Source organism: Gallinula chloropus, assembly GCF_964237585.1.
Source record: "Gallinula chloropus genome assembly, chromosome: 1".
Classification (NCBI taxonomy): Eukaryota; Metazoa; Chordata; class Aves; order Gruiformes; family Rallidae; genus Gallinula; species Gallinula chloropus.
The window spans coordinates 116,007,185-116,035,154 of NC_140085.1; the positions used below are offsets into that span (position 1 = coordinate 116,007,185).

Sequence of the window (27,970 nt, forward strand, 5' to 3'; positions counted from 1 at the left end):
TTACCCCTCTTTCCTCATGTTCTTTTATCATCTAACAATTTCTTGGGTTTTCTTCTTTTCTATTTTTGAAAGGATAGTTTTGCTTTAGGTATTACTAACATTAATACTAGTTTACTCCTACATACTAGGATATTAATACACTAACACCAGGATATTCCTGTAAGCTTCCCAGGGCTTTAAATGAGTTCTTGTTCCTACTTCACTGGAAATTGCTGGGAGTTTTGCCACTGACATCAACAAGAATGAGATTGGTCTGTAGAAGCAAATTCTGCAAGTCTCCCTCAGCAAGTCATAATCCCACACTATATTTCCAACAAGTGCTCTTATAGAGCTCCAGCCAATACAAGCTGAGACCAGAGTGATGATGATTGTAGAAAATCTTTTAGAGTGTGCATAGAAAGGCCTTTTTATTAAATAATTTGACAATTAACTACTCCACACATCAATTTCCAGTTAAGGTGCAATTTGTTTTAAAATATATATTTAAACTAAATAAAAAGTTCATTTAAAAATATTTTGCAGGATATTCTCAGAGACCTAGTACAGTAGCCTTTATCTTCTAGTTGATCTTGAATTTAACTTCAGCAGAAAGAAATTAGTACTTCTGAATAACCCTTTACTGCCTGGTGTAGTTAAGCTATTTTAAAATTTAAAAATGACATTGAGAATTGTTTTTCAGTACTGCTTCCCTCACTTCTGTCTAGAGCATCAGAGAATCAAAAACAATATTTCTGAAAAGGCTACATCTTTATTTGTGGACCTATCACTTAATTTGTGGCTTTGGATTTTGATCTGCCTTTGTTCTTAACTATGACAGTAAATACTGTAAATATTGATGGGTAGGGCCCCCCTTCTCCAGCTAATTTCAGCTGGCTTCAGACTACTGTGGAACTGATTTGCATTAGCTGAGTCAATTCCTTGCCTCTTTTCTTCCATGGATAACAAATAGGTTGAAATTCCCCAAGTAGGTTTTTTTTTTTTTTTTTGTTTAGAGTCCAAAGACACACCTTGGAGAGGAACATCCTCTAAGGAAAGAATGGCGAAACGTGTGTGTGTGCGCGCGCGTGTGTGTGTATATATAACTTTTATTTTATCTTGAAAGTCTGGTGTTTATTCCAGCCATTTTCTGGGTCCACGAGGGATCCAAGCTTATCTTCAACTTTTGATAAGTCTTGAAATATTTAACCACAAACATCTGAACTTTTCAAAGAGTTTATTTTACTTTCATCAAATAAGTATATGAAAGGCAAAATGTGTAATTATTTGCTCTAGACTCCATCTACTTAGTCCTCTGTGTTTATTATGAATTGTTTCTTGGCAGGGAAAAAACTTGCAGCTGAGTTACACATAAAACCCCTCTTAGTAGGAAACAGCAATAGTTGGTAGTAAGCAGGTATTTACAGATATTAAAAAACTGCATCAAGGAAGCTGGTTTAATAAGCCTGAGGCATGGGATTTTAGAAGGTTTATGAATTGAACCATATAATTTATTTTTTTTTAGTTTTCAGTGTTTCATTGTAGGCTTTAAAATAGCATGCATGCACTATGCATAGCTGGAGACTGTGGTCAGTTTCAAAATGATGTATACATATTTTGGTTATTTGACTCTTACATAGCCCCCATCTCTTTGCTGACGGCTTTATGTTTCCACTTGCATTTTTACAGTCAATTTTGGTTTCAGTGTTGTATGTTCACCTCCTGCTGATTTTGCTGGGGTTGCAAATGCATACATGGGAGTAGAAAATATTCCTATGTCTATAACGAGAAAAACTAGCCATTAGTTTGACAAAGCACTTCAGTTTTGAATTTTAGATATAAGCCCTGGAATACAAATTACAGTTTGGATCAAACTGTGACCTTGGGTCCAGTCCTGTGAACAAATATGTATCTTTCTGTGAGTCCTTTTGAAATATTTAGTGACTTTTGGAAAAGCAAGAAATACCCATGAGTTATGCTTTGTGAGAGAGTAGATGCATGTTGGTGCAGTTACAATTATGCATGGTAATAGCAGAGATGCAACAAGATGTTTTGGATTACTACAGTTGATATTGCTAGTTAGGTTGGTTGGTTGGTATTGTTTTTGTAAGGAAGTCTTTATATTGAAGGGTGAGATTGTTTGTATATAGCCACATATGTTTTTTTTTTTTTTAAGTTGTATTCTCTGATAAAATTGTATTGATTTCAAACATACTCTTAAGTAAAATTAGTATTAACCAAAGATAAAATAATAACAGGGTCATGAGTTATACTCCTACTTACCACAGATGTACATTCTTGCCATGATTTTTTTTATTGTTCTGGTTTACTAAGCAAGTAGGCCAATGAAATGTGAATCACCATGAGAATTATTAAAAGTAAAAAAAAATCAGTTTTATATGTCTGTAGTTGATTATGATGTTTATAGAGATAGCTATGAACATTTACAATATGTTTTTTCCCCATGTAATTAAAAACAAACAGAAACATTGAGAAGCATGACTTACAGTGAGACTATATATTCTGCTTCCTTCCCACCACCAAAGCTTGAATATGGGGTGTTACTATAACAGGTTGCCACCTGTTATAATACCAAAAGGAACAGCCAGTGCTTTTTAAGGAGAACTTTTAGAGAAAATGATACAAATCAAGCAATTTAGATTCCTTGCTTTGCCTTGCCTTGCATTGCCTTCCCTTTTCCTGTTCTGCTTTCCTTTTCGCTTTTGCTTTTACCTTCATTTTCTTTTGCATTTTCTCCTCTCTCTTTCTCTTATTGTCCTCCCTATCTTCCTTGCTTTTTTTTCCTCTTTCTCTTTCTTCACCTCTTTCTCTCTTCCTTTCTTGCTGTCTTTTTTTCTCTCTCTCTGTCCCTCCTTTTTTCCCTCTTTCTTTCTTCATACCTTATTCAGCAAAATTTTATTCTGGTTAGAATATCAAACTAGTGTTGGTGGTTTTGTTTTTGCAGGGAGGGGTTGTTGGAAAGAAGCAGTAAGTAGGGAATAGATGGCTAGCAAAAGAGTTAGTTTGCATAGTCTTGGGAAGAGACATTCCATGAATAATGCAGAAAATGGAACGATGAGAAACATTATCGGAAAAAGATTGCTTGTCTGGTAGACAACTTCATTTATTCCAAAGAAAAGGCAACTCACACATCTTAGCAAATCAGTAGGATTGGCGCAGAATAATAGGTTAAATTACTTCACCTCTCAGCTGTCTCTGATCTTGGGGGCCCAAGGCACATCAGGCCACACTGAACAATTGGGCAGCCTGACACTAATTTAAAACACAGGCTCAAAGTATTGGTTCACTCCTTAAATAAATTACTGCCTCTATCTGGAGACTTTTGTTGGTGAGTTTTATACGTGGCAGATAGAGTTAGGAAAAAGGACAGACGGTGCACGCCATTCATTTTTTTGCGCAACTGTTATTATGGGTACAACAGTGGGAAGGACAGAAATACATTCTTGTGCAAGCAAAGTTCAAGTGAGAAGACAGAATACACAGATATTTAAGACAGATCTAGCCTTTACTGTGCATGTTTACTTAAAGCAGCAAAGGCTCAATCCACTGCCCGTGAAAATCCATGGAAGTTTGTCTTTTGAATTCACTGGCTCTGAGCTCTTTGCACTACTGTGGATTGAGTGTGGTGGGTCATCTTTGAAAAGACACAAAGGAATTGTGTCAGTCTAGTAGTTTGGCTCTGAAGGCTCAGCAGTCAGCTGAATGCAGGTGATAGTTTCTGGGAACCTGTAGAGAGTGTGTTTTTTTGGATATCTGTCTTCTTGAGAGCCATTAATACAGTTCACAGAGATTTTATCCTATTTTGTGGCAATCTAATATTTCTACAGCTGCTCTAGTTCATCACTTCCCCTGCCAGCTCTCTCTAATAGTGGCTCTTCTGTAACCAGATTGCCACCAGAAATTCCCACAAAAGCCCCAATAATATTAGTTACTGCTGAAAAAGGGATTAATTCAGCTTAATGGGTATAATTTGGGACATGGTTTTGATGCATACAACCTCTGTTTAAAAATAGTGTGCAGTTACCCTGATGCAGTGTATACAGCTTACTTAAGAACACTTTTGGGATAGGAAAAAACCAGCCAGCTGCTCTGCTTCATGTGTTACTTCTTTCTTCACAGGTGGAGTTGACTGGTAATAGTATTTATGAGTACATACATCCTTCCGATCATGATGAGATGACAGCTGTCCTTACTGCTCACCAGCCTCTTCATCCTCATCTCTTACAAGGTACTTGTGTGATCTGTGATCAAACTACCATTGGAAAACTAAAACCAGAAACAACCAGGCTGAAATGAGATGAGTCCATATTTATCTGATATGAAGCTGTGTATGCGAACAGAGAAGGAACATGACCTTGAAACTGTGACCTAGGATTTTTGTTTGATGTAGTAAAGGGAATAAGGTGACCTGGATTAAATAATGCTTTTTATCTCATGGAGTCCATGCAGCTTTAAACAGGCCCAGTAGCCATTTCATATCTTTTCTGTTGTCATCACTGCATGAATGTTGCAATGGTGTAGCTGCGCACAGCCACAGCTACATAGTCTTAGTGGGAAAAAAATATGGAGTAATACACTACACAATTGTGAAATAGAACAACACTTCTAATATTTTGAAAACAACTGTTAAATTTGAAGCTTGGGCAAAAAGCCAGTCCTAATACCCTTCACTGCAGGAAGATCAAAAATGGGTTTTGTAAATGGTATACATTAAAAAACTCTCATTAAAAAAGTGATCTGTCCAGGAAAAGAATGTCCTCTTGCCTTTATACTGGATCACTGATTCACCAAGCCTCTCCACACATCCTGTTCAGGTGCTGCAGATGATTCACCCACGCGTACCCATACAGCATGATGCTAAGCTGGATGGAGTGTCAGGGAAGACAGCAGAACTCTTATTGATTATGTGAACGCCTGGATCAGAACTGTCCACCCTGGCTGTGCTCAGACACCACACATAAATATTAACATAACCCTTTGTGTATTAAGTTGTTACTATAGTGTTGTGACTACTATATAACTAACAAAGATATGGTCATCTTTGCACAATCTTGAGTAGCTTTTGGTTTTTTGGGGAGCAATGTTTTGAATCTTAAAGTATTAGAAGTAATCTGGCTCCATCATGTACAATGTGCTTTCACATATATCTCGTAATTGCTTAATTAGGTGGGGCTCACATCTTCTTGGTTTTTTCTGGCCTTCTTAAGGCACAGCTCCTAAAAGCCTGAGGAGCTCTGCGTTCGCTCTACAACTCTGTTTAGGATCAGGCATTTTTTTCCCATTCTGTTGCCTGTACATTTTCTGTACTTGGTGATCTCACCACAGTTCTGATTGCTGTGATTCCATCAGCGTTTCAGAATCATGTATGCTCTGCATCCAGGATAGTTTAATGTGCCTGGAAGCATATGTACTGCTCTGAGTGGTGTAAATGGAAGATTTATCTTCACCATCTTCTTTCTTCTTCCTACCTAAACAGGTTTTCCTGTGTACCCCTTGGTGTCTTGAAAAGCAAACTTCTCTTGGACTCTTGTGATTCTAGCTGTTATTTGACTATTTCATAGTTTGCTTATTCGTCTGCCAGGGATTCTTTTTTAAATGTTGACTTTTACATTTTTTTTTCTTTATCCTACCTTACTGATAAGCAGAGGTGATACCTCTGGTATAAATACAATAGTTTTTCATGCAGTTCTGCTGGTATCCAGAATTAATAGTATGACAGTTTTATACCCATTGTTTTGCCAATGGCAATAGTCTCCTGGTTTTGTTTTGGCATGTTTTTGTTGTTCAGAACTAGGTATTGCATGTTTCCTGCTTACACTTGAATGTCTCTCAATGCTTATCTTGCCTGTTAGTATTTGTTGTCTGAAACAACCAGGTCTCTTTCATTTTAGCTTCTTATGGTCAATTTTTTTATTTCCTTAACAAATCCTTGCCCCTGCGACGTGTCATTTTGTCCTGATTGTGTTTGAAAAGACTCTACACACAATTGAAACTGTTAATTTCAGTTTACTTGCAACTGTTTCAGTCTGAAATTCTGCTGATGATATAATTAGCCCCAGATATGTGCCTCATTCTCTGTAGCTTTCTTTACCTCATTCAAAATAGATGCTGTTTGTTATTAGCATCAAGCTCTGGTTTCTCACTAGTGCAAAGGTAAAGAAAAAATTACTTTGAAGTGTGATCCATTTACCTGTGTTTTGTTTGGTGTAAAACTTTGTGTAGCAGAGGAAAATGACAAAAACTTAAAAACAACAGCACCTTATTTGGATTCCTAAACTTGAAGATGAATAAAGGAGTTAAGCTGTATTCTGGTTTGTACAGGGATTATTTTATGCAAAGCTTACTTCTGTATATCTCTTCCCCATACAATCCATGGAGCAAGTGTATTAAAATATTCAGAATCCATAGCTAAATTAAAAAAAAATCTGAGTGACCAAATATATATTTATAATTGCCTTCCCTATGTTAGTAGTTACCTTTCTACAGTGCATGTATTTTATACATATATGTCTTGAAGTATAACCTGAAACTACTTGCTCTACAGAAATCAAAGAAGGTTTCCTATTTTTCTTCAGTGGAGCCCTGAAACCTATTTAATAAATGACAGGAATGAAGCAACTTCTGTCTGTATCTTAGTAGTTATTTTGAATATTTAAATAAAACACGGAGTTTTTCAAATAACTTAGAACAGGGAAAAGTTAAGGTGGCTTTATTTTCTAATAAAAAGGAAACCAGACTTTTTCAAGAGCATTTTTTGTCATTCGAGTTTGATTTTCTCTCTTTTAATCTTTTAAAACACATCTGAATCTTCAAGTCACTCAGGAGTAAAATTGATATTGCACTGCAGACTCAGACACAGACACAAATATACACCTTGGTTTATATAACGTTACTTGCACATGGTGTGTTCTTCAGCTAATTCTCAGGCACATTTTTAGTTCAGTTGCTATATATTTTAGTTCAGTTGCTATTTCAGCAGTAGGATGATAAGGTCTGTTATAGAAAGAAAATCACAAATGTGAAGGTATTTATCTAATTATGTGGTACTCTGTTACCAGTGTTGAATAACTCAGAATGTAGATTATTTTTCCCTCCAGTTTTACAGTCTTTGTTGCTAGCCCTTTATTTATTTCTTCAATCTTCCTCATTCTTCTTCATTATTCTCTTCAAACCTTCCCTTGTATTTCCAGTGCTTCATCGGTTTGATAGAAGGTTTTCTGAAAAACCAACCAACATGAGAAAGGTAGAAGCTTTGCAGCTGTTGAGGTCTAGAAATCTCCCGCTCTTGCAGGAGTTTTATTTCTCATGGAAATGCAAATTATTGCTTACTGCATAGAATCAGAAATAATGTAGACTTTTATATATAATGCTCTCTGTCACACTGTACCTAAGCCTGGTACTCAAAAAATTAGTTTATTAGTTTAAAAGGCATAAGCCTCCTTAAATTAGAAGCTTTTAATTTTTTAAAGTTTGCCCTGAACTTCCTAATGTTTCAGGAACAACAATGCACATCTTCAAATACGGAGAGTAGATTGTTTTTTTAATGACAGTGAAAATTCTTGAATAATCACATGCTTCCAGATGCTGGGACTTCATAGAGTTATTAAATGTAATAAAACTTGGGAAAATGGATGTTGGCATCATCACTCTTTAGATAGGTCCAATGTGGGGCTTTAGCAGGTTATGGTAAGGAAAGCTTTTGGTGCAAGGCGCTGGAAGGCAGCAACTCAGAGGAATTGCTGAAGGTCGTACAGGACAAACATCTCTGTGTGAGCTCCTGTTGTGATGCTGTGGCAAAAAGGGGCGATAGAAAATCCTTGTGCATCTAAGCAGGAAATTAGTGAACAGGAATAGCAAGGGTGAATAATTGTGTCCTTTATAGAGTATTAGCGAAATGGACACTGGATTTTTCTGTGTAATTCTGTTGTCCATTTAAAAAAAAAAAAAGGCAAATTGGAGAAAGTACAGAAGAGAGCCACGAAAATGACTGAAGGACTGGAAAGGCTTATAATGAGAGATGAAAGAACACCATCTGTTTGGTTTATCAAAAAGAAGATTGGGAGGTGACTTGATTACTGTGTGTGCATACTTCCAAGGGAAGAAAATACTGGGAACGAAAGGACTGTTTTGGAAGAAAAAACATGCCAAGGAGTAATGTCTGTGAACTGAAACCACAAAAGCTCAAATTAGAATAATGCATACATTTATAACTAGGAGTTTGATTAACCACAGGAACAAAATACTGAGGGAAGCAGTGGTTTCTTCCTCTTTTGATGTCTTCAGATCAAGGCTGGATGTCTTTACAGAAGATACGCTTTAGGCAAACAGAAGTTACTGAGCTCAGCACAGGAGTAAATGACTGAAGTTTAATGAACTGCTATGTACAGGTTAGACCTATGATCTAATGCTGCTTTCTGGCCTTTAAAGTCTGTAAGCTATGACTCAATGAAAGCCATAAGCCCCATGATCTGTGTAGGCTTTGGAGAATTTCAGCGTTAACTTACAAAGTCTTTAAACTGCCTTTTTACTTGCACGACCAGCATTGAAAATGTAAAGTAATATGTACTGATCTCTGCTATGAAAGAAGCCAACAGCTGGACTCTCTTTCTGAGGGTGGCTGGGGTGGGGAAAAATAATAATCTCTCTTCACATAAGCAGTGAACCCCTCACAGGAGTCTTTAGGCTAACTTTGCACCAGTTGTAAAAAACCCCAACTATTCTATTCAATGGGGATGTGTTAGCAGAAAAAAAATTGTATCTGTCCCAGTGATGTGCACTGGCTGTGCTCAGATCTCTGATGGCTTTGGTGGCCCTTCACAGCTTTCCATATATTGCTTAATACATTTCTGGCCTGCAGCATGTTTCTGTGCTCTAGCTTAGTTTTGTACCTATGTGTGCTTTACATCTCAGTTTTGCACTCCTTGTACCACCTCTATCTGTTGCATATGCTGATCTCAAGATTCCTGGACCTCTATCCTAAGGTATGCAACACTTAACTGCCAGGAATCAAGGAAATGTTTCATGCTGTAGGGCTGACTAACTGGTTTCTTAGTGTGTAGGTAAATGGGTTTGTATGCATGATGTCCTACCTTGAGCATTGACAGCTCTGAAAGGTTTTCTTTTCTGATTTTCTTTGTCAAGTATAGGAACTAACAAACTGGGTCCACTGGATGAGAATCTCCTGCTGGGGCAGAAGGGTGTCATCCAGAAGGGTGGCTGGGCTCCAGAATGTGGGAATAATGAGATAACAGTAGTTTCTAAATCTTGGAAGACTGCAAGGTTATGTTTATGACTGACTGTAGAGACTCAGTGCATGGTGCATATCTTCCCTGCTTAGTGCATTACACCTGGTGTGTTGTGGTGCAATGCAAAATTCTGCCTACTCAGTGATGGCTCCAGAACTTTGTGGAGGCATGTGAGGAGTTTGCTCCTTTCATCACTTCACATCAAACTAAATGTCTGTCAGGTTAGTAAGTCTAAGCTGCTACTCTCAGCAGCAAAACATTTGGTACTAGCACAGTGGGGGGGTAACAATGATGGCAGAGGTTTGTGAAGTGCCCTGACCAGACGTGACAAGTCTGAAATAGTGGCTGGCTTTCAGTGACTGAATGTTGAGGATTCCACCAGGATTATTGACTGCACCCAGCTCCCTGTAGCATGCAGGGGAAACAACATACTGACACAAGCTGGGATGCACATACTGTGATAAGTCAGGACCTGAAGCCCTCAGGTGACATCAAAAGTGTCTATACCAAGCAACTTTGCACAGTTTTCTTTAACAGTTAGTTGCATAGGTTGGTAGGCTTGCAGCAGGATAGTAATGCTTACTAAACCAACTGGAAGTTTTGGGGAAATGCTGTACTTCCTGGACATACCTATAAGAATAAAGAAGAAAATTTTTGTATGAAATATCAGGATAGTGCAAGCTGGGTATAAATCCTCTGCATCTGTCATCACTGCAGATGAATATAAGTAAGCAAGCAAAGTAAGAGATACTTGCATTGCAGGTTGACTGAGACATGCAGTTTAAGCAATGCTGAGAGGGATTCAGCATTGTGTGCTGCTCTTCCATGGGTGTATTTGGAGTCAGGCATTGTGTGTCTTTTATTGGTTTCATATGCCTTTTCTGAGATTTTAATCCTTTAAAGTGCCTGTAGCTTCCCAACTTTTGCTGACTTGTGCACCAGGACATGGTGTACTAAAAGCAGTTTATTAACATTCCCCAGAACAGACAAAGGGAAGAGGGAGTAATGTAGTTGTTGTAGACATTCCAGTTGTCTGCTAACAACTGGATAATTCTTCTATGATCAATTATACCCTAATGTAACTAACACAAGGAATGTGGAATACATTGTGTCAGGCTTTCTCCACTCTGGTTGATACTTTAAAGACATGGTTTCAATCAAATAAGAAGTAAATGCCAGTGCATAGTCTTCCTCTCAAGGAAGAACAGCAAACATTTTGTTTGACATTAAAATATGGGAATAGAAAATTGTATGCCTGGAAAAATCTTTTTTACTCTTTAAAGAAATTTTTCTATTAGTATATGTGCAAAAGACAAATGGAATTTTTAAATTAATTTAGAAATATTTTGTAGGAGAACTGTTACTGAAAGATAAAGGTTTAACACGATGGTCCTATTACCACTGTGTGTTAGTGTTTGTTTTTTTGGTTTTTTTTTAAATTTGAGAAACCTAGAAAATATTATTACTATAGATGTACAAAAGTGGAAAAGAGGACAGACTGCTGGCACTCCATTAAAAAAACCCACCTTTTTTTAAAAATTGGTAATTAACAGTAAAGTATACTGAAGAGACTGCAGTGCCTCAGAGTGCAAAAGCTATTCTTCTCCCTTCTGCCTAGTGCCCTGTTGAGTGTCTTCACTATGAAAAGGTTGGAAGCATGATTTACAGGAGCAAAGGAAAATTTGGGCAAGTGCTAGCTGAGTTTGGATGACAGGAATGAGAACAAAACCAATTTACCCTCTGCAGCACTGACAGGATTCTGGATACAGTCAGAAAATAGAACAAACTGTCCAAATAGGAAGGGAGTTTGGACAGTTTGTGCAAGTTTGGAACTCTAGGACTGAGGCTAACAACAGCACTGATTGCTTTCCTACCACAGAAAAAACATTACTAGGACAAACCAAGACAGCCCACAAACTTTGGTTTTGAACTTAGTATGTGCATAGCAACTTGCTGTCTCTCTCTAATTTGCAGTTTTGCACTATATTATACAACTAGTGCCACTCATTTACTAAAACCTGCATGTGTATATATAATGCTGCAGTGTAACAGGGAGAAGGGAAAGTACATCTAACTGGTTTATTTCTTTTCTCTTACTTGGAGTCAGTTTTGACAATGCATATCAAAGAAGGACAGGAAAATGTTGCATTGGTTTTGGCTGGGATAGTGATAATTTTCTTCCTAGTAGTGGGTAGAGTGCTGTGTTTTGGATTTAGGATGGGAATAATGTTGATAACACACTGATATTTTGGATTTTGTTAGGCGATGTCAGGGATTTTCAACTTCTCATACTGCACTACCAGTTCGTAGGCTGGGGGTGCACAAGAAGCTAGGAGGGGACACAGTCAGGACAGCTGACCCAAACTGGCCTAAGGGATATTCCACACCATACGATGTTATGCTCAGTATGTAACTTGGAGAAGCTGGTTGGGGGTTTAGACCCTTGTTTAGGAACTAGCTGTGCATCAGTGGGCTGTGGGTGGTGAACAACTATGCTGTACATCACCTGTTCTGCATATCGTCATCATCACCACCACCACCACCTCATCCTCCTTTTCCTCCATATTAAACTGTTTTTATCTCAACTCTTGAGTTTTACTTTATTTTTTTTCCCCAGTTCTGTCCTCCACCCCACTGGGTGCGGGCAGTGAACCACTGGCTGTGTGGTTGTTTTAGCTGCTTGCCAGGTTAAACCACGACAGTTGTTTCCATGCACCTGTTTGCATGCAGTATTTAACTTTGCAGAATAGTTTTAGTCACAACCTCACTTTTGCACAGTTCTTTCTGGCACAGCAATAGTAAAGATGGCCAGTATGCATCAAGCTTGCAGGTCTGATTCCTCATTTTCCATTAGCTTGTCTCCAGACCTGCTTCTGAAATTTTTACGAGGAAAGCCCACCAAAGGCATTTGCAAGGCCCTTCTCATACTGGCTCTCTTGGTCAATCCTGGATTCCCAGCTTCAAGGGCTACCATAATACTGTGTGTACTCTTATGCAAGTATCTCTTTTTCATGCATCCTGCAGTGCTTTTACCTCTTTTTCATTCTAGAGGATAAGTCACCGACATTCATAGTTAAGGGGTAGAAATGATGGCATTTGTCTCTCCTGCATCTCACAAAAAGCTCTAGCCTTGTTATGTTCACACAAGAGACTAGCCAAGATACTTACATGTTCTTTTAGTCAGCAGTGCTGTGTGGGACCCAGATGCTGTACAGATTAAACAAGACCAGAACATGTGTGACTTTAGAGTATAGAGGAGGTAAGATGAAAATAACCCAACTGAAAAGGCAAAAATATGCAGAGTGTTTGGGGGATGGGCAGTAAAGTGTTATCTAAACACGAGCTTGTGGTATCTGTGTTTCTACCCTGTAAAACAGTCCATCAGGGATGTGGAGCGCAGCTTATCACACATGCATGTCTTGACTCAGATGAATATATCAGCTTGAGGCAGGCGTGTGTCTCCACACAAGTTGGATGGGAGGGAAGGTGGAAGCAGGTGACTGCGTGCACAGTACTTTGGTCTAAATGTGCCTTTTGAGAATAGTTTCCATCTCCTACCCTAGAGCTGAAATTTGACATTACACCCAAGCTGCCACGTGGAGCACTTCTAATGCTTCATATCTTTTATAGTGACAGATGAGACAGACGTTCTTTAAACAGCACATGGTGCAGCAGCATGCAGTATGCATGCTTACATATAGTAATTTACAAAGGGGTTCTGCAACAAAACATTTTCCTAGTGTTAAAACTTGGGAGCATTGGAAAAGAGATACAAAGTAATAATTTTTACCTTAGAGAAAATAAAGGCATGGGAGGTGAAGATGTGGAAAAAAAAGATGATTTTTTTTTCTCAGTCCACTGTGCAACAGCATGAAAACCACAGAATTTTGTGACTGTTTTCTTTCAAAAGAGATGAAAGATTGAGTGGAAAGCAAAGATAGATTTTGTAGTTGCACCCCCAGGGATGGACAATTCTGGCTTCCATGAAGCTAACCATAATTTCACAGAAATGCTTGGAGAATCGTGTTTGGCAGTCATGTGCAATATGAGTGAACAAATGCACAAATATTCTTTATCCAAAACACCAAGACTCATTTTCTCTACTATGACATTCATTCTGTTTATAAGAGTAAGAAAATAAAAATCTGTGAAACATAAACAAGCTATTTTATTCTTGACCAGTGTTTGCAGTCAAACTGTATTGATATATTTGGCTAAGAAAAGAAAAGGAATTAATGGAGAAGGCATACTTTGTAGAAATGTTACTTGGTGCTGTAAGAAGGAAGTGTCTCCTGTGTGCCTGTAGACAGCAATGGTTTTCTATGTTCTCATTCACAGGCTGCCGTCTTTCAGGTCTCTGAGGATGTTAACATATGGATAAATATGGACTGGGATTTGAATGAAATCATTTACTCTCTGCCTCATTTATAGCTTTTACTGAATCTACTGAGCTACATTGTAGCAGTGCTGCAGGGAGGAAGCCTCTGTAAGACAACTAGGCAATATAGTAATATGCTAGTAGAATAGAAGAACAACTCTGAATCTGATAAGGGAAACATGGAGTTTGGCTAAACAATAAACAGTGATACATTTGAAATGGACATCTTGGACACAGACTTGCAGTGTCTCCCCCTTTAAGACTCATTATAAATGATACCTCAGTTTTATTAAAACATCTGCTAGTAGACATACTGCAAAAGTCATGATCTCAATCTGTTACACCCTTCCAAAGAAGAGCAGGCAAAAATATAGAGACATCTGCTCAAAGTATACAATCATGCTGATCAAAACTAGTATTTTACTTGCATTATTTTTAATTTCAAGCTATAACCTATCACCCAGTTGGGGAACAATCGAAAACTGGAATTCCAGGGTAAAACCTGAGAGTCTCACAGGTCATTCTTAAAAAGTTTCAATAAAAGTTTGTGGAGCAATGAGGAAAAGACAATCACTTTCAAATGTTAAACATAGATACAGGAGGGGACAAAAAATATAAATTCAAGTTATAACAAATATCAGAACTGGCTGGAATAGAAAAGTAGACCTGCAATTGTGCTCTGCCTAACTGGATAAAGAGAATCACTGTGCCAAAAATGGAAGGATAAATATTTAGAAAGAACCCTAAAGCTTTGCTTTTCATCCCTAATTTCTGTAGTAGATAAACACAATGCAAATAAGTTCTGGGGAATGTTAAAAGCTGTACTAAGGTGGTTGTTCTGCTTTTCAGGAAGCTATCATCAAAGCCTTTCAAAGTATTTGCTAATTAAAAAGTGGGAGTGGAGGTTTCTTAGTTTTAGCAGCTATTGAGACATTTTCTTGACTCATCTGAAAATAAGCTTGAACAGAAGAACGTAGAAACTGAAAATTAATCAACCCATGAAAAGAAAGATTAACTTCTCAATTATTGTAATGTTTTGGGGGGAGAGGGAAACTAGTCTTGTTCAGGTAAAGAGGGAAAATAGATACTGACATGGAAAGTAAAAGGGAAGATAGGAAAAGCAGAGCCATGCTGCAATACTTTAAAGGAAAACTGTTAAAACCTTTCATAGCAACACACAGCTGTTTGTCAGAATTATAAATGGCTATGGCAAATTCTAGAGAAGGTGCAATTAAACAGACAAATTTCATCATATGTGGTGGACTTGCTGGAATAGTAGATAATTGAAAGAAATGGTGCTGAGTAAGAGAAAAAACAACAGTGAAATTTATGTGCCATCTCCATGTGGTGACTGTTCACTTTTTTTGAAATCTCAAGTAGCTGGGAGAGGAATGGCAGGAGGGCAGCTCTGCAGAAAGGGCTCTGGGGGCGCTGGTTGATGCTAAGCTCCACATGGGTCAGCAGCATGCCCTGGCAGCCAGGAGGGCAAACTGCATCCTTGAATGCATCAAACATGGTATAACCAGCAGGTCAAAAGAGGGGATAATCACGTTGTAGTCAGCGTTGGTGTGACCTCACATGGAGTACTGTGTGCACTTCTAGGCCCCACAATTTAGGAAGGATGTGAAGATCCTTGAATGCATCCAGAGGAGGGAACAAAGCTGGTGGAAGGGCTGGAAGGCATGTCCTTTGAGGACATTTGGGCATGTCTAGTTTGGAATGAAGGAGGGTGAGGGGCAACCTCACTGCTGTCTACAGCTTTTTGAGGAGAGGAAGTGGAGAAGGAGCTGCTGAGCTCTTCTCCCTGGGATCCAGTGATAGGACATGTGGGAACGGTTCACAGCTGCCCCAGGGGAGGTTCAGATTGGACATTCGGCAACGCCTCTTTACCGAGAGGGTGGTCAAACCCTGGAACAGGCTTCCTAGAGAGATAGTTGATGTCCCAGGCCTGCCAGTGTTTAAGAGGCAGTGCCCCTAATAACAAGCTTTGATTTTTGGTCAACCTTGAAATGGTCAGGTAGTTGGACTGGATGATTACTGCAGGTCCCTTCCAACTGAAATTCTATTCTATTCTATTCTATTCTATTCTATTCTATTCTATTCTATTCTATTCTATTCTATTCTATTCTATTCTATTCTATTCTTTGTTGTCAGTTTTCCAGTTTTTCCTCTTGCTTCTGGAAGCTGTAGTCAATGGGGCAATATAATAAATACTTCCTGCAGTGACAAATGTGAATTTACAAATGAGATATCCCCAATGCTACACTGTGTGATGATATAGCTATCTCAGTTCCAGGTGTTGTGAAGGTGCAGGTAGAGAATAATGCACCATGGGAGACATTGTTATGCTTAATGAAGTCTCCAGTTTCTTGCAGCTCTAAAAATGCTGTTTTGTAAATATGTCATTACATCCATACAAACACAGAGTACATATATGGAGATTGCTGTGCTGTAATGGAGTTCTTTTAATCATTATCACTAATAATATGAAATATATCCTCATGCAGAGACATAATGTTTCTTTTGTTAGAGTTAAAAACATCTTCATATTACTTATTCTCCCTTTTCATAAAGGAAAAAAACAACCCCACAACCAAACAAAACCAAAGCTGATCATGATGTTATTATCAGAAACCATAGGGTTTGAATGGATTATATTTTCTTCTGTGATACATATGGAAGAAAAAACCATCAAAGATTATTATTGATTTTTTTGGGGGGGGAGGGAGGGGGGAGCTCTGTGTGTGTTAACTCAGCTGAAACATCTCCATAAAACTTTCTAATCCACTCAGTAGCGTTTTATTTCTTGTCCTTTATTAGCTGATCTCTGCAACCTGTTGGTTTCATCTTTTCTTTATAACAAACATATATATGTTTATACATAAATTTTTAATATTTTCTTAACACTTACATGAAAGGTGTTAATATTCCTTATAGTGATGCATTTATATTGTTAACATTTCAGAATTAAATACAGTGGTTAAGCTTCAATTAAGCTTCAGTTATTAGATTGTATGAATATTCTCTAGTACTTAGCAAGGCTATTTTCCTTCAGTGTTGCTTATTTTATGGTTCAGTCATAATATTTCACCCTCAGCAAGTTTTCCAGAGACACCAAGCTGTGTGCTGTGGTCAACAAACACACAGGAGGGGATGCCACCCAGAGGCACCTTGACAGGCTTGAGAGATGGGTTCATGTGAACTGCATGAAGTTCAACAAGGCCAAGTGCAATGTCCTGCACATGGGTTGGTACAATCTCAAGCACAACTACAGGCTGGGCAGAGAATTGATTGATGTAAAACTCAGTATGAGATGGCAATATGCACTTGCAGCCCAGAAAGCTGCTGGGCTGCATCAAAACAGTGTGACCAGCAGGTCAATGGAGGGCATTCTGCCCATCGACTCTGCTCTGATGAGAGCCCACCTGGAGTGCTGTATCCAGGCCTGTGGTCCCCAGTACAAGAAAGACATGGAGCTGTAAGAGTGAGTTTAGAGGAGGGCCACAAAGATGATCAGAGGGCTGGAGCACCTCTCCTATGAAGCCAGGCAGAGAGAGTTGGGCTTGTTCAGCCTCAAGAAGAGAAAGCTCTGGGGAGCCTTCCAGTACCTAAAGGAGGCCTACAGGAGTTTACTGGGGAGTATAGTGACAGGACAAGGGGTAATGGCCTTAAGCTGAAGGAGGGCAGATTTAGATCAGATGTTAGGAAGAAAGTCTTCCCTGTGAGGGTGGTGAGATGCTGGCACAGGCTGCCCTGAGAAGCTGTGGCTGTCCCATCCCTGGCAGTGTCCAAGGCTTTGGGCAACCTGATCTAGTGGAGGGTGTCCCTGCCCATGGCAGTGGGGGTGGAACTAGATGATCTTTGAGGTGCCTTCCAACGCAAACCATTCTGTGATTCTATGATTTTACTATTCATTTTTCTCTCTCTCGTTTTGTATATATGTACTTAAACCATAGTTCTCTCTACTTAAGAACTAGTAGCACTTGAATGGTTTCTTCTCTGTTTCAAACCTCTCTTGCCTTCTTGCTAGTCCTGTTATTATACATACCGTGCTTACATATTTGCTTGAAAGAACACTAATTATATCAATAATTACATTTCTAGGTCTAGATGTTTTATGTTGTTACATTTTTGCAGTTTTTCAAAACTTAATTCTGATTGATAAAAGTCACTTTGTACTTAAGAATAATTTCTTACATTCATCTCTTTCTTAAGCCTGAAGAGCTAATTTTGAATTTGCTGTTTTTACAATTACCGGCATACCATCAATACTGGTTTTACATTTGCATTATACTGGGTGCTTTTAATTTAGCATCCCCCCAGTTTCAGACTTCTGCTACAACCTTGAATATCTTTGGTCATTCTGCTGTTACAGCAGGTGCTGGCTATTTGTGCTACAGGCTTTTTTTCTTGCTTTATAACTAAGCTTTTATGCCTACTATATCCTCACAATTTGGTGATTAACCTCTGCAGCAGGACAGCATGCATTATTAATCACTCTTCTCACAGCTCATCTGATTTCTCCTATTTGAATATTCAGCTTCTCCCTCTTTACTTGCTAAACCTTTAAGAACCTCATTTTCTTTTTCCATTCTCTTCATCAGTGTAGACCATCTTAATTGCATCAGGTACAGCCTGGATGTGATATTTTAAGTTTTGCATTATATTGATGAACATGTTAGCATCCAGCAGGATGCCAGGGCTCTTTATTTCCCAATCAGCTCGACAATTACAAATTCCCTTTAGTTCTTTTTTGCTTTGCTACCCCCTTCTGCTGCTTTCAAGGGTATCAGGGAGACACACTGGCAAAGGTATTGGTTAATATGAATACTAATTCATGCTGTTCACAGTCTTGCACATCTATGTTCTTTATGTGAGGGTTTTGGTCTTACTGCTTCTTTATAATTTGCAGTCTCTTGATGAGGTCTGGAATGGTTTTATTCCCAGTAGATGTGCACAAACACACACACACATACACAGAGCTCACAAGTGACAGTTCAACACAGACAGCAGACTCGTGATCTCGTACAGGCACCACATACAAACCAACAGCACTCACATGAGCAAGAACAATATGAATGGCCTGGTCCTGCTTTTCCTTGCCAGCAAATCAGTCTCAAAGCTTGCTAGTAGATCTAATATACACACTCACAAGGATGTCTCTCTGGTAGCTATTGTATTCTTCAGCTCCAGTCCTGCAAACGAGATGCCAGGTGACATGTAGCACCTGCACATTATTCACTGGGCACTTTGACCAACCATATAACAATTCCAGCTGGCTGGTTAAAAATGCTGTGGCACTCTGCATCCACCTGTGCTAAGGGACATGCCACATTACTAAATAACCACAGTAACAGTTCTGATGGTCCCAGACAATCCAGGAATGGTCAGGCTCTCCTTTTCTTCTTTAGACACTTTCATCTCTGCCCCAATCCCCAATAGCAACTCTCACAGTGACAGTGGGCTCCCATATAAACACAATCAATCACTCTTAATACACATCGGAGGAAGAAATCTTATTATCATGTATATGCTGCTTTGGCCTCTTCAGGTCAACAGACAGTATGTCACTCAGGGCCCAGATTCTGTTTGGCCACATGGACTATCTCTCCTTTTTGCTTACTTAAGGCATCTTACTATCAGCTAGCTCAAGCGTCAAAAATGGAAGCTCCCAGACGAATCCTGAATTAGCTCACGGGTATCTCTACCCTCTTTAGACTGCAGGCATGAGATGTAACTAATTTAAGAAACTAGCATTTGGTGGTTCAGCAGCACTCTACTAAAGCCCTAATAACTCAATGATCTATATGTAATAAACACATCATTATTAAATCACATTTATATAATTTCACACTTGTTTACATGCAATGACAAAGCTACTGATTATTACTCTTCAGTCTCAAAAATCACATGCAGCTACTATTGAATTACAATCCTATCACCCTTCCCATACTGCTTAGTGCTAGGGGGCAACACTATCTCTACTCTGTCCTCTTACACCACACAACATCTTTTACTTTGAATTGCTTCTTTTTTGATTACTGTCCTGGTTTCCTAGACAGCCTGTAGCTAGTTAGGAGGACGGGTGTTCCATAGGGATCTCTTGCTTGCAATCTACTACCATGAAATCAGGGAGACAGGACCTCTTCTTATATAATGACATAATTAACAATTTTAAATAATAAAGGAAAAATGTTATTTTTCAGTCTGGGTACTACTCTAGTTTTATAGTGTTTCTGTAGCAGTGCACTAGTCTGCAGTAACATTTAAAAATGAAGGGAATGGCAAATAAAAGCTAAAGAATAAGGTGCCTGGAAAGGGGTTGGTACTGAAAGAGACTCTTTTAGGTCTTGTGGCAGGACTTTTGAGAATTGTAAGACATTGCTTCCAATACCACTAATCATCTCTTTTTACAGAAGAATGTAAGTCGTTAAAATTGCAGACAACTCTGTTCATGTCCGAGGGTGGTCTTCATAGTCTCGGTACTGTGCATTCATAATTCTTCTCCCTCGGCATCCTTGAAGGGAGAAAGTTACCTTTATTTTGTGTGCATGGCACTGCAGAAGTAAGAGAGCAAGTACTAGTGTTAGATCACACAGAAACTCTGCATTGAAGATATGAGCTGCACTGCATCACCCAGATCCATTCTTTACTCATGAGATCATGCTTCAGCAATAGTATTCTGTACTGTACTGCTCCCTCCCACCAAATTGTATGCATTTGTATTTAAAACACTATAGTAGATGTGCCAGTTTTTCCCTATACAGATTTAATTTGCATTAGGTAGATGGAAAATTCAAATACTCAGGAAGACTGATACTAGCTGAGATGTGCTAGATAGTGCATTACTTTTCCTTCCTCATTAAATCCTTTTTTCCGTGGTTCTATCTTCAGACCTTTAAACTCAGAACTTAATGTAAAACACTGGTTGGTTTCCAGGTAGTGGTCTGAGACTCAAACCACTGCAGGTGTGTGGCTAAGAGGTGTTAACTGGGTGATGGATGCACAAAAATATGGAAGACAGTTAAATTAAATCAAGACTCACGTTGATTTCAGTGGACTTTGGATCAAATCCTGTGGGGAGTTAGGGGGTAATACATATTGAAACATATCTGAAAACCCCTCTGCTTCCCTGATTTTCCTATTCACAGATGTACCAAATGAGGTTTTGTTTCCTAATATAGTTGTGCTCTGCCAAACCACAACTTCCAGTAAAAAAAGTCAGAACTCTTAGTGTTTGAACTGTTGTTCAGAATACTTAAAGAGCATAGTAACTTATACTTAGCAGAAAATATGTGTCTACCTGAGCAATATTTAATATGAAAACATTTCTGGAGGTTATTGGTGAAGACATTTGTTTAAAACCCATCTATTGAGATGGTTTTGGAAGTCAGTGAAACAAGTAATAATATTGCATATGGAAACTAGAAGTTCACCAGTCTGGGCATGACAAGTTACATATACTCTTACATATTTTCTTGTTCCCATTCTGCTATTATTTTGGAGAGCACTTTAATTTTCCAGTGCTCCAAAGGAGGCATTTCCTACCCTTTATGAATATGGGCTGGTACTTAACTGTTCAGAAATGAGGTGATTGCCTTGTGAAGAGTGGTAAAAATGGAGATCTGGAGACCTGGTCACACTGACTTGTCCAACTTTCACACAGAATCCTAAGAGGAAGAAGAAATAAATCTTAAGGGCAGAGACTGAGTGGAGAAGTAGAATGACTGACTTCTATTGCTGCCTAAGGCTGAGACATAAATACGTGTTAAGTCATGAAAAGCAATGTTATGGACAATTTTGAAATCTTCAGTAATAAATAAACACTGTGGTTTGTGCTTTCAGAATATGAAATTGAGAGATCATTTTTCCTGAGAATGAAGTGTGTCCTAGCCAAGAGGAATGCAGGATTGACATGCAGTGGCTACAAGGTAATGTATATAAGCTTTTTTCCTCCTCCAACTGTTCAGCAATCAACAAGTTTATTTATTTGTTTATTTATTTGTTTATTTTTATCAGTATATGCATAGCTAAAAGCAGATTTCTGTGATAGAAAGAATCAGAAGATACACAAAAACCGCCACTGCTGATTGCAGATTCCTTAAAGTCTAGACTCTCTCACAGTAAGTTGGAGTTTGCTTTGTGGCACATTCCCACATCCTGATCCCTGACCTTCTGGACTGGGGAACTGGCTGGAGCACAGTCATGGAGGTTGAAGGGAAGTGCACAGCCAGACCTTATTCCCCTGTGTGACGGGAGACAGGTAATGCAGGAACCCAGACACAGGAATGCGGAAGTCTTCTCACATCCCTCTGCCTCAGTGTTACCATGCTCTGGCTAAGCAGTTGCACAAGTCACCTCATTGGCCAGACCAGAACTACCTCAGCAATAATCAGAATATAATGTTACCCTAAATATCAACTAAGGGTCCAATTATACTAAACCACCAAGCTTGTTTAGAAATCTTATCACTTGTATTAATTTTCTATTTATTACATGAAGTCAGGAGTCAACGAATGTTTGATAAAACCTGTCATTCAGGTAGTTCTTACTTTCAGCTTTGCAGCGTGCATTTTCTGCTCTTTGAGCTACACAGTATAATTCTATGATTTAAGCATGAGGAGAGAATGGTACTTCACATGCAGTCTGGGGAGGATTCAATTTGAGTCATGCAAGAGAGGTAGGGGTCTTTTAAGGAATGTGTTCAAGGTCCAGACACATATCTATTTACACTCCCATCTACCTGGTTAGACTGATAATTCTTCATTACTTGAACTCCTGTTTACTCAGCTGCTTCCCAGCAAAAATGATTCTGTCCCAAAGCTGAATCTGAAATCAAGTAAAAGAGTAGAGCTTGTAATGGTGGTGTCTCTGGGTTCTCCCTCCCTCCCTTCCCCCCTCCTCAATGAATGCTAATCAGGAGATCAGCTTCTTTCTTCTTTTGCTCACTATTAAAAATTTCTTCAGTGAAACATTTAAGGAAGTATTAATCTACACAGATGTTGGTGTAGATTTATTCTCTCTGATTGTACTTAGAGTCAAGAATTAATAATTTTGAAAATATCACCTGAGTAGCTGAAGCATAGGAAAAACTGTTGAATCAAATGGGAATTATTAGGATCTGCTAAGAGATCTTCAATAAGTTTTGCTTGCTACTGTACTTTTGCTAAACATACTAACTCATGGTGATTAGAGAGGAGGAAGGAAGCTTATACAGGAGAAGCCTATTTTTTGGTGACTGTTTAGTGGGTTGTTCAGGAGTACTAAATACAGTAGAATTTAATTCCTTTCCATTGGACAGTTAGAAGTCAAATATAAATTAAGATGAAGGATATGTAGTATGCCTGCTGTTTGGACTAGAAAATTGGCAGGACTACAAATGATTTGTAAATACCAGCACTACATTAAATAAATCTTATGTTCTGGAGGAGTCTTCAGGTAACAGTTTCCCCTCCTCTATTTAGTTGATGGTCTAACACTGAAGTTTTCACTCCTGTGATTAGGAATTGTACTGGGGATTCAGGAATCTGTTCTCAAGACCCTGGGCTTGGTCATGTGTCAAAAGAACATCACCTGAACTTGACTGGAGAACTTAAAAACTAATTTTTAGCACGTTTACATATGCAGCCATTAATCTTTATAAGTGTGATGCATTAATCTCCACTGGATTTTTAAGTGTCTGGTTTTCAACAGAATAATAACTCATTAAAATGTAAATGTTTATGTATCCCTCTGTGTGTTTACATGTGAGAGATAGTAATTTTAAAAAGCAACTTCCAGATTTTTTGATTAATGAACAGGAATTCTCACTGTGTCTACAAGAAATCTGTATCAAAGAGAGTTTAAAGTATTAACTAGGAAGCAGTCTAGATAGTCCCAAAGATCAGATGCTTTAATGCGGGATTAGTCATGCTGGCAGTAAACACAAAAACTGTCTTTACTGTGTTTTAATCTCCATTTATAAATTAACCACACTTCTGAAGCCTTAACAGACTGTGCAGTATTTAAGTGTTATAAGGGTGTATTGATTTATAACCTCATTGAAACTGGGTGGTCAGCTGACTTGCACCTCTTCCATTGCCATCAGATATTGAATATGTTTTCTTCTCATGCCAGGTGATCCATTGCAGTGGCTATTTGAAGATACGGCAGTATATGCTAGACATGTCTTTGTATGATTCCTGTTACCAAATTGTTGGACTGGTGGCTGTAGGTCAATCTTTACCTCCCAGTGCAATCACTGAGATCAAGCTTCACAGTAACATGTTTATGTTCAGAGCAAGTTTGGATTTAAAATTAATATTCCTAGATTCCAGGTAAGCAGCTATTTAAGTTCTCACATAAAGTGTTTTCAAAGTGAAATGTTATCCTGGGTTACAGTGGTTTCCAAACAGATCAATACATCCATCAAAAAATAAAGCAGTCTGAAATAGATCTGGAACACAAAGACAGTGCAGGCCTTTAAAGCCCATCAGGTAGCTGGATAGACCACGCTTTGTCTTGAATGACAGCTTATAAGAACCTGTCCAATTTAATCTGTAGTTACCTACAGCTTCAGACAGTCAACTAAAGCCTTCTTATTTTAATAGGCATATGAACAGTAATAGATTTCTACCTTAAAGGACACAAATTTTAACATACAAAGCTAGTGAAAGGAATAAGGATGAACCATCATCTTTAGTGAAAACAAACAAACCAACCCCAATCAAACAACCCCCCATCAAAACACAACTGAAATACTGAGGTCAAGTGACTTGCTGGGGTTATCCGGAAAGCTTTTGATAGAGCAGTACGAAAACATGTTCTTCTGCACTTTAGTGTAATGCCTTAACAATGAAATGAACCCTACTAATGGGGTGTTAGAATGAAAATTAATTGTTTGCTTCATGAAAGACAGCCTTCTTAAAGAAAACTTGGGAAAATGGCCATTGCTGCAGAAAGAGAACCCTGTCTTCACTCTCAGCTGATAGATCTCAAATACCAGCTCAGAAGAGCACAAAACCAGAATTGAAGGAGCTGTGAAATGATGCATTCCTCCCTTTTTGAAACATGGTATCTTTTAGTATACAAAGACACTTTGTACAGTGCAGTTAAAGATACCTTGAGGGGAAAAGCCCAATTCCCAGTTGATATAACAGATTTGGATTTTGAGAAGATCATCATTCTTCAAAAATCCCTGCATGTGCAGCAGTGTGTCACATACTCTCTCATTTCCCTGGCATGCTGCATTTGCAAGAAGCAGAAATTATATTCATATGTAACAGTGAAAAGAGCCTGTATCCAAGACAGTGCGGAAGTTTTGCATTGCAGCTCAACCATGTAAGAACATGCTCTTTCTCCATGCTAAGTCAATGAGACAGTGGGCCATCAGCTGCTAAAATACAAAGACCTAGTTGTTTCTGGAATCCTTTCCTTTTTTTCCTTCTTTTCTGGTTTTTTTTTTGCCCTTTTTTTTTTTTTTTTAATGTTTTACTGAATGTAACTGACACAAAGCAGCCCAAGGAGTTCAGCAACATGTCTCTGCATGTGGAAAAAAGGAAATGATGTGCCTAAGAGGAATTGCCTGAAGACATAAGTGTCTTCAAAGGAGACAGTATAACCAGAGGTGTTGACAGGAGCACAGATAGAACCAGTACTGTTGCATAGCTGTGTTTACCAAAGAGCAGATGGGTGTTGTCCCCACACGGGACAATCCGGGGTATTAAGCATTACCAAAGCCCTTTGGTCTCCCAGCTAAGCAAACCAAATTATATTTGCTCAGAGCAAGGACATATTAGGAATAAGACAAAACTGTTCTCAGGCTTTCTTCTGGTATCCATACAAAGAAAAGTGTTACTGGATCTTTAGAGGTAACAGCCACAGCAGACAGGCCAATATTAAAGTCATAGGAAGGAGCATTTAAATAAGCTTTTCTAGATACTTGATAAAACATGCAAGAATTCATTTATCAAGGTCACTGGAAGAAGAAAACAGTTACTTCCCTCCAAAGTGATCCACTGCTTCTGATTTTCATGGTGCAGTCTATTCATTCATTGCTAAGTGGTTTACAAAGGCTTTAGAGAATTCTAGAGGGTGGGACTGATCCTTGGGGCAAGCTCTGGTTCCTTCTGTGTGCCCTCTCACACACAAAGAACAACCTTTGGAGCCCAGGCTCCCTACAGTGGCTTATCGAGGGGTTAGGTTTGTGTTAAACAAGTCAGGCAGCTGAGTTCATTTCCAGATTCAAACTTTTCAAAAGTTTGTGTGTCCTCATAACTGTTAATGATCCTCACATATACTCACATACATTTCTGCAGAAAGAGAGCACATGTGCTCTCTCTGTATTGGCAGTCCCTTACTGAGACAAAGGAATGCAAAAATTTCGCAGATGAAGGCATAGCTAGGGGAGGTATGGATGTATCTGTACTGTATTCATAACAAATCAGACCACAAAGGCATTTTTATAAATGTTTTTTCTGATTTCCTTCACAAGAATCCCACCCCCAAACGTGCTCTCTCAAGTAGCATATAAAGTCTCCAGTCCCTGTGGGGTCTACATGATTGCTTAGCATTAGGGTAAGAGTAAAGATTCATATTAGTTACAAAGGGAAAAAAAAAAGTAAACAAAGTTTACATCATCTGCAACCCCCAATGTCACATTTAGCTTGAAACCCCTGTATTTATTATTGCCTGATGCCATGTATCCTAATTGGTGTTTAAATTCAGACCAGAAGTATCTTTTTGAGGTGAACGTCCTGACCACCCCCACTCATTGCACTGCAGTTCATGTCATGAAGAGGCCTTAGACATGTGAACTGGATTCTTTCTGGGTGAATCTAAACTGGAAAGCCACTTCCAAGAGCATGTCTAAGGCATTCCAATTATTATAAAGCTTTCAGTGCACAGGGCTGGATGAGAACTAGTCTCAAGTAAAAGTCCAGAAATTAAAATACGCAGATGCTTCTGCTGCTGCAGAAGTAGAACCTCAGCAGTAACAGCTTTACCCTACAGATTACCTGCTAATGGACTGTGCTGCTTGTTAAAGTAGACATGCCTTTGTATGGTACCTCTGTTCTGCCTTTTTAGGTGAAGAAAGCCCAGGATAGCATAAAACAACCCCTCCAGCAACACTAGGCAAACAAGCCATATTTGGCTGAGTTGCACAATGTACTTTAAGGATTTTTGTTCTCAAGCAACAGTGCTAAATAAACAAAAGTCCGTTTTTAACCATGAACTTTAACTCTTCAGATCTGACCCAGTGTAAGTCTCACCAGGGTTGCCTGGTTCTTTAGCATCTGCAGAGATGCTGCTGTTTCAGATGTGTTCCATTGTTCTAATTCTCATCCTGTGAGGATGTTTTTCTGAAGTCTAGCTTCAGAATGCCTTTCCTTAGCTTGTGATAGCTCCTTGTCTTTCCACATTCTCAGCTGGATTAAGCTCCTGCTTCTTTCTTCTGTTCGGTGTTAGCCTGAATTTATTTATAGACCATGATTGCAGCTTCTATGGACCAACACACATGCTCCACTTGTATGTTTGCAAAAGCAAATGAAAATGTGTCAGCAGTCCATAAGAGTAGTTTTATTGTTTTGTGAATGGCTCCTCAACTGGATCTTTGTGCAAGGAATCATGCAGGGCAGTGGCAAAAGCCCAAAGTGGAAATAAGTAAAACCCCCTCTTTTTCCTGCCTGTGTGGAAGGCTGGCCAGGGAATAGCTGCACCTTACTTTGGCTGGGTTGAGAGGGTTTATTTTCTTCTGAAGATGAGGATTCTGTTTCCAAAACTAACATTTTGTCCTATAGTTTTTAGGCACATGATTTGTTGGCACAATTAAATGTTGGGTTAATGAAACTGAACATTCCTAGAGATTTTGCTTATTATGGAATCTTCTTTTTCCAGGGTTACTGAATTAACTGGGTATGAGCCCCAAGATCTGATAGAAAAAACCCTCTACCACCATGTTCATGGCTGTGATGTGTTCCATTTACGATATGCTCATCATCTGTGTAAGTAAAAAGAATGCTAGACTGAAATTTTTGAAGTAGAGTGGGGAGTTTCACAGACAACAGGCACTACGCTGGAAAGTAGAGAAAATTTTCCAAATCTTAACTAGAGCTAGATTTCCAAAAGTGCTTGGCTATCACTTAAGGAAATAATTAGTTCTGTAAATAAGCTAGATGCTCAATATGCTGTGCTTCTGAAAAAAACCCCACATATCTGGCTGGCCACTTTTGTCTTTCTACTTAGAGGGTCTAGGTTCTTTTGAAAATTTGGGCTTGATTCTGGGTGGTGAACTCTTGAGGAAAAAAACCCAAGACAGTGAGTGTGTGAGGGAGAGGGGACATTCTGAACTATACTAGCCTCTGCTGTTAAA

At 38.8% G+C, this 27,970-nt stretch overlaps 1 protein-coding gene across 1 annotated transcript in view; it reads left to right on the forward strand.

Moving 5' to 3' along the window:
- Positions 1–27,970, forward strand: part of SIM2 (SIM bHLH transcription factor 2) — a gene marked incomplete at its 5' end in the record, with an annotated part of 58,810 nt that overhangs the window by 14,261 nt on the left and 16,579 nt on the right. The window contains 4 exons of the mRNA XM_084277008.1: positions 4,117–4,225; positions 21,466–21,551; positions 23,737–23,936; positions 27,496–27,602. Coding sequence (XP_084133134.1) covers positions 4,117–4,225; positions 21,466–21,551; positions 23,737–23,936; positions 27,496–27,602 — 502 coding nt within the window. The remainder of the gene's footprint in view (positions 1–4,116; positions 4,226–21,465; positions 21,552–23,736; positions 23,937–27,495; positions 27,603–27,970) is intronic.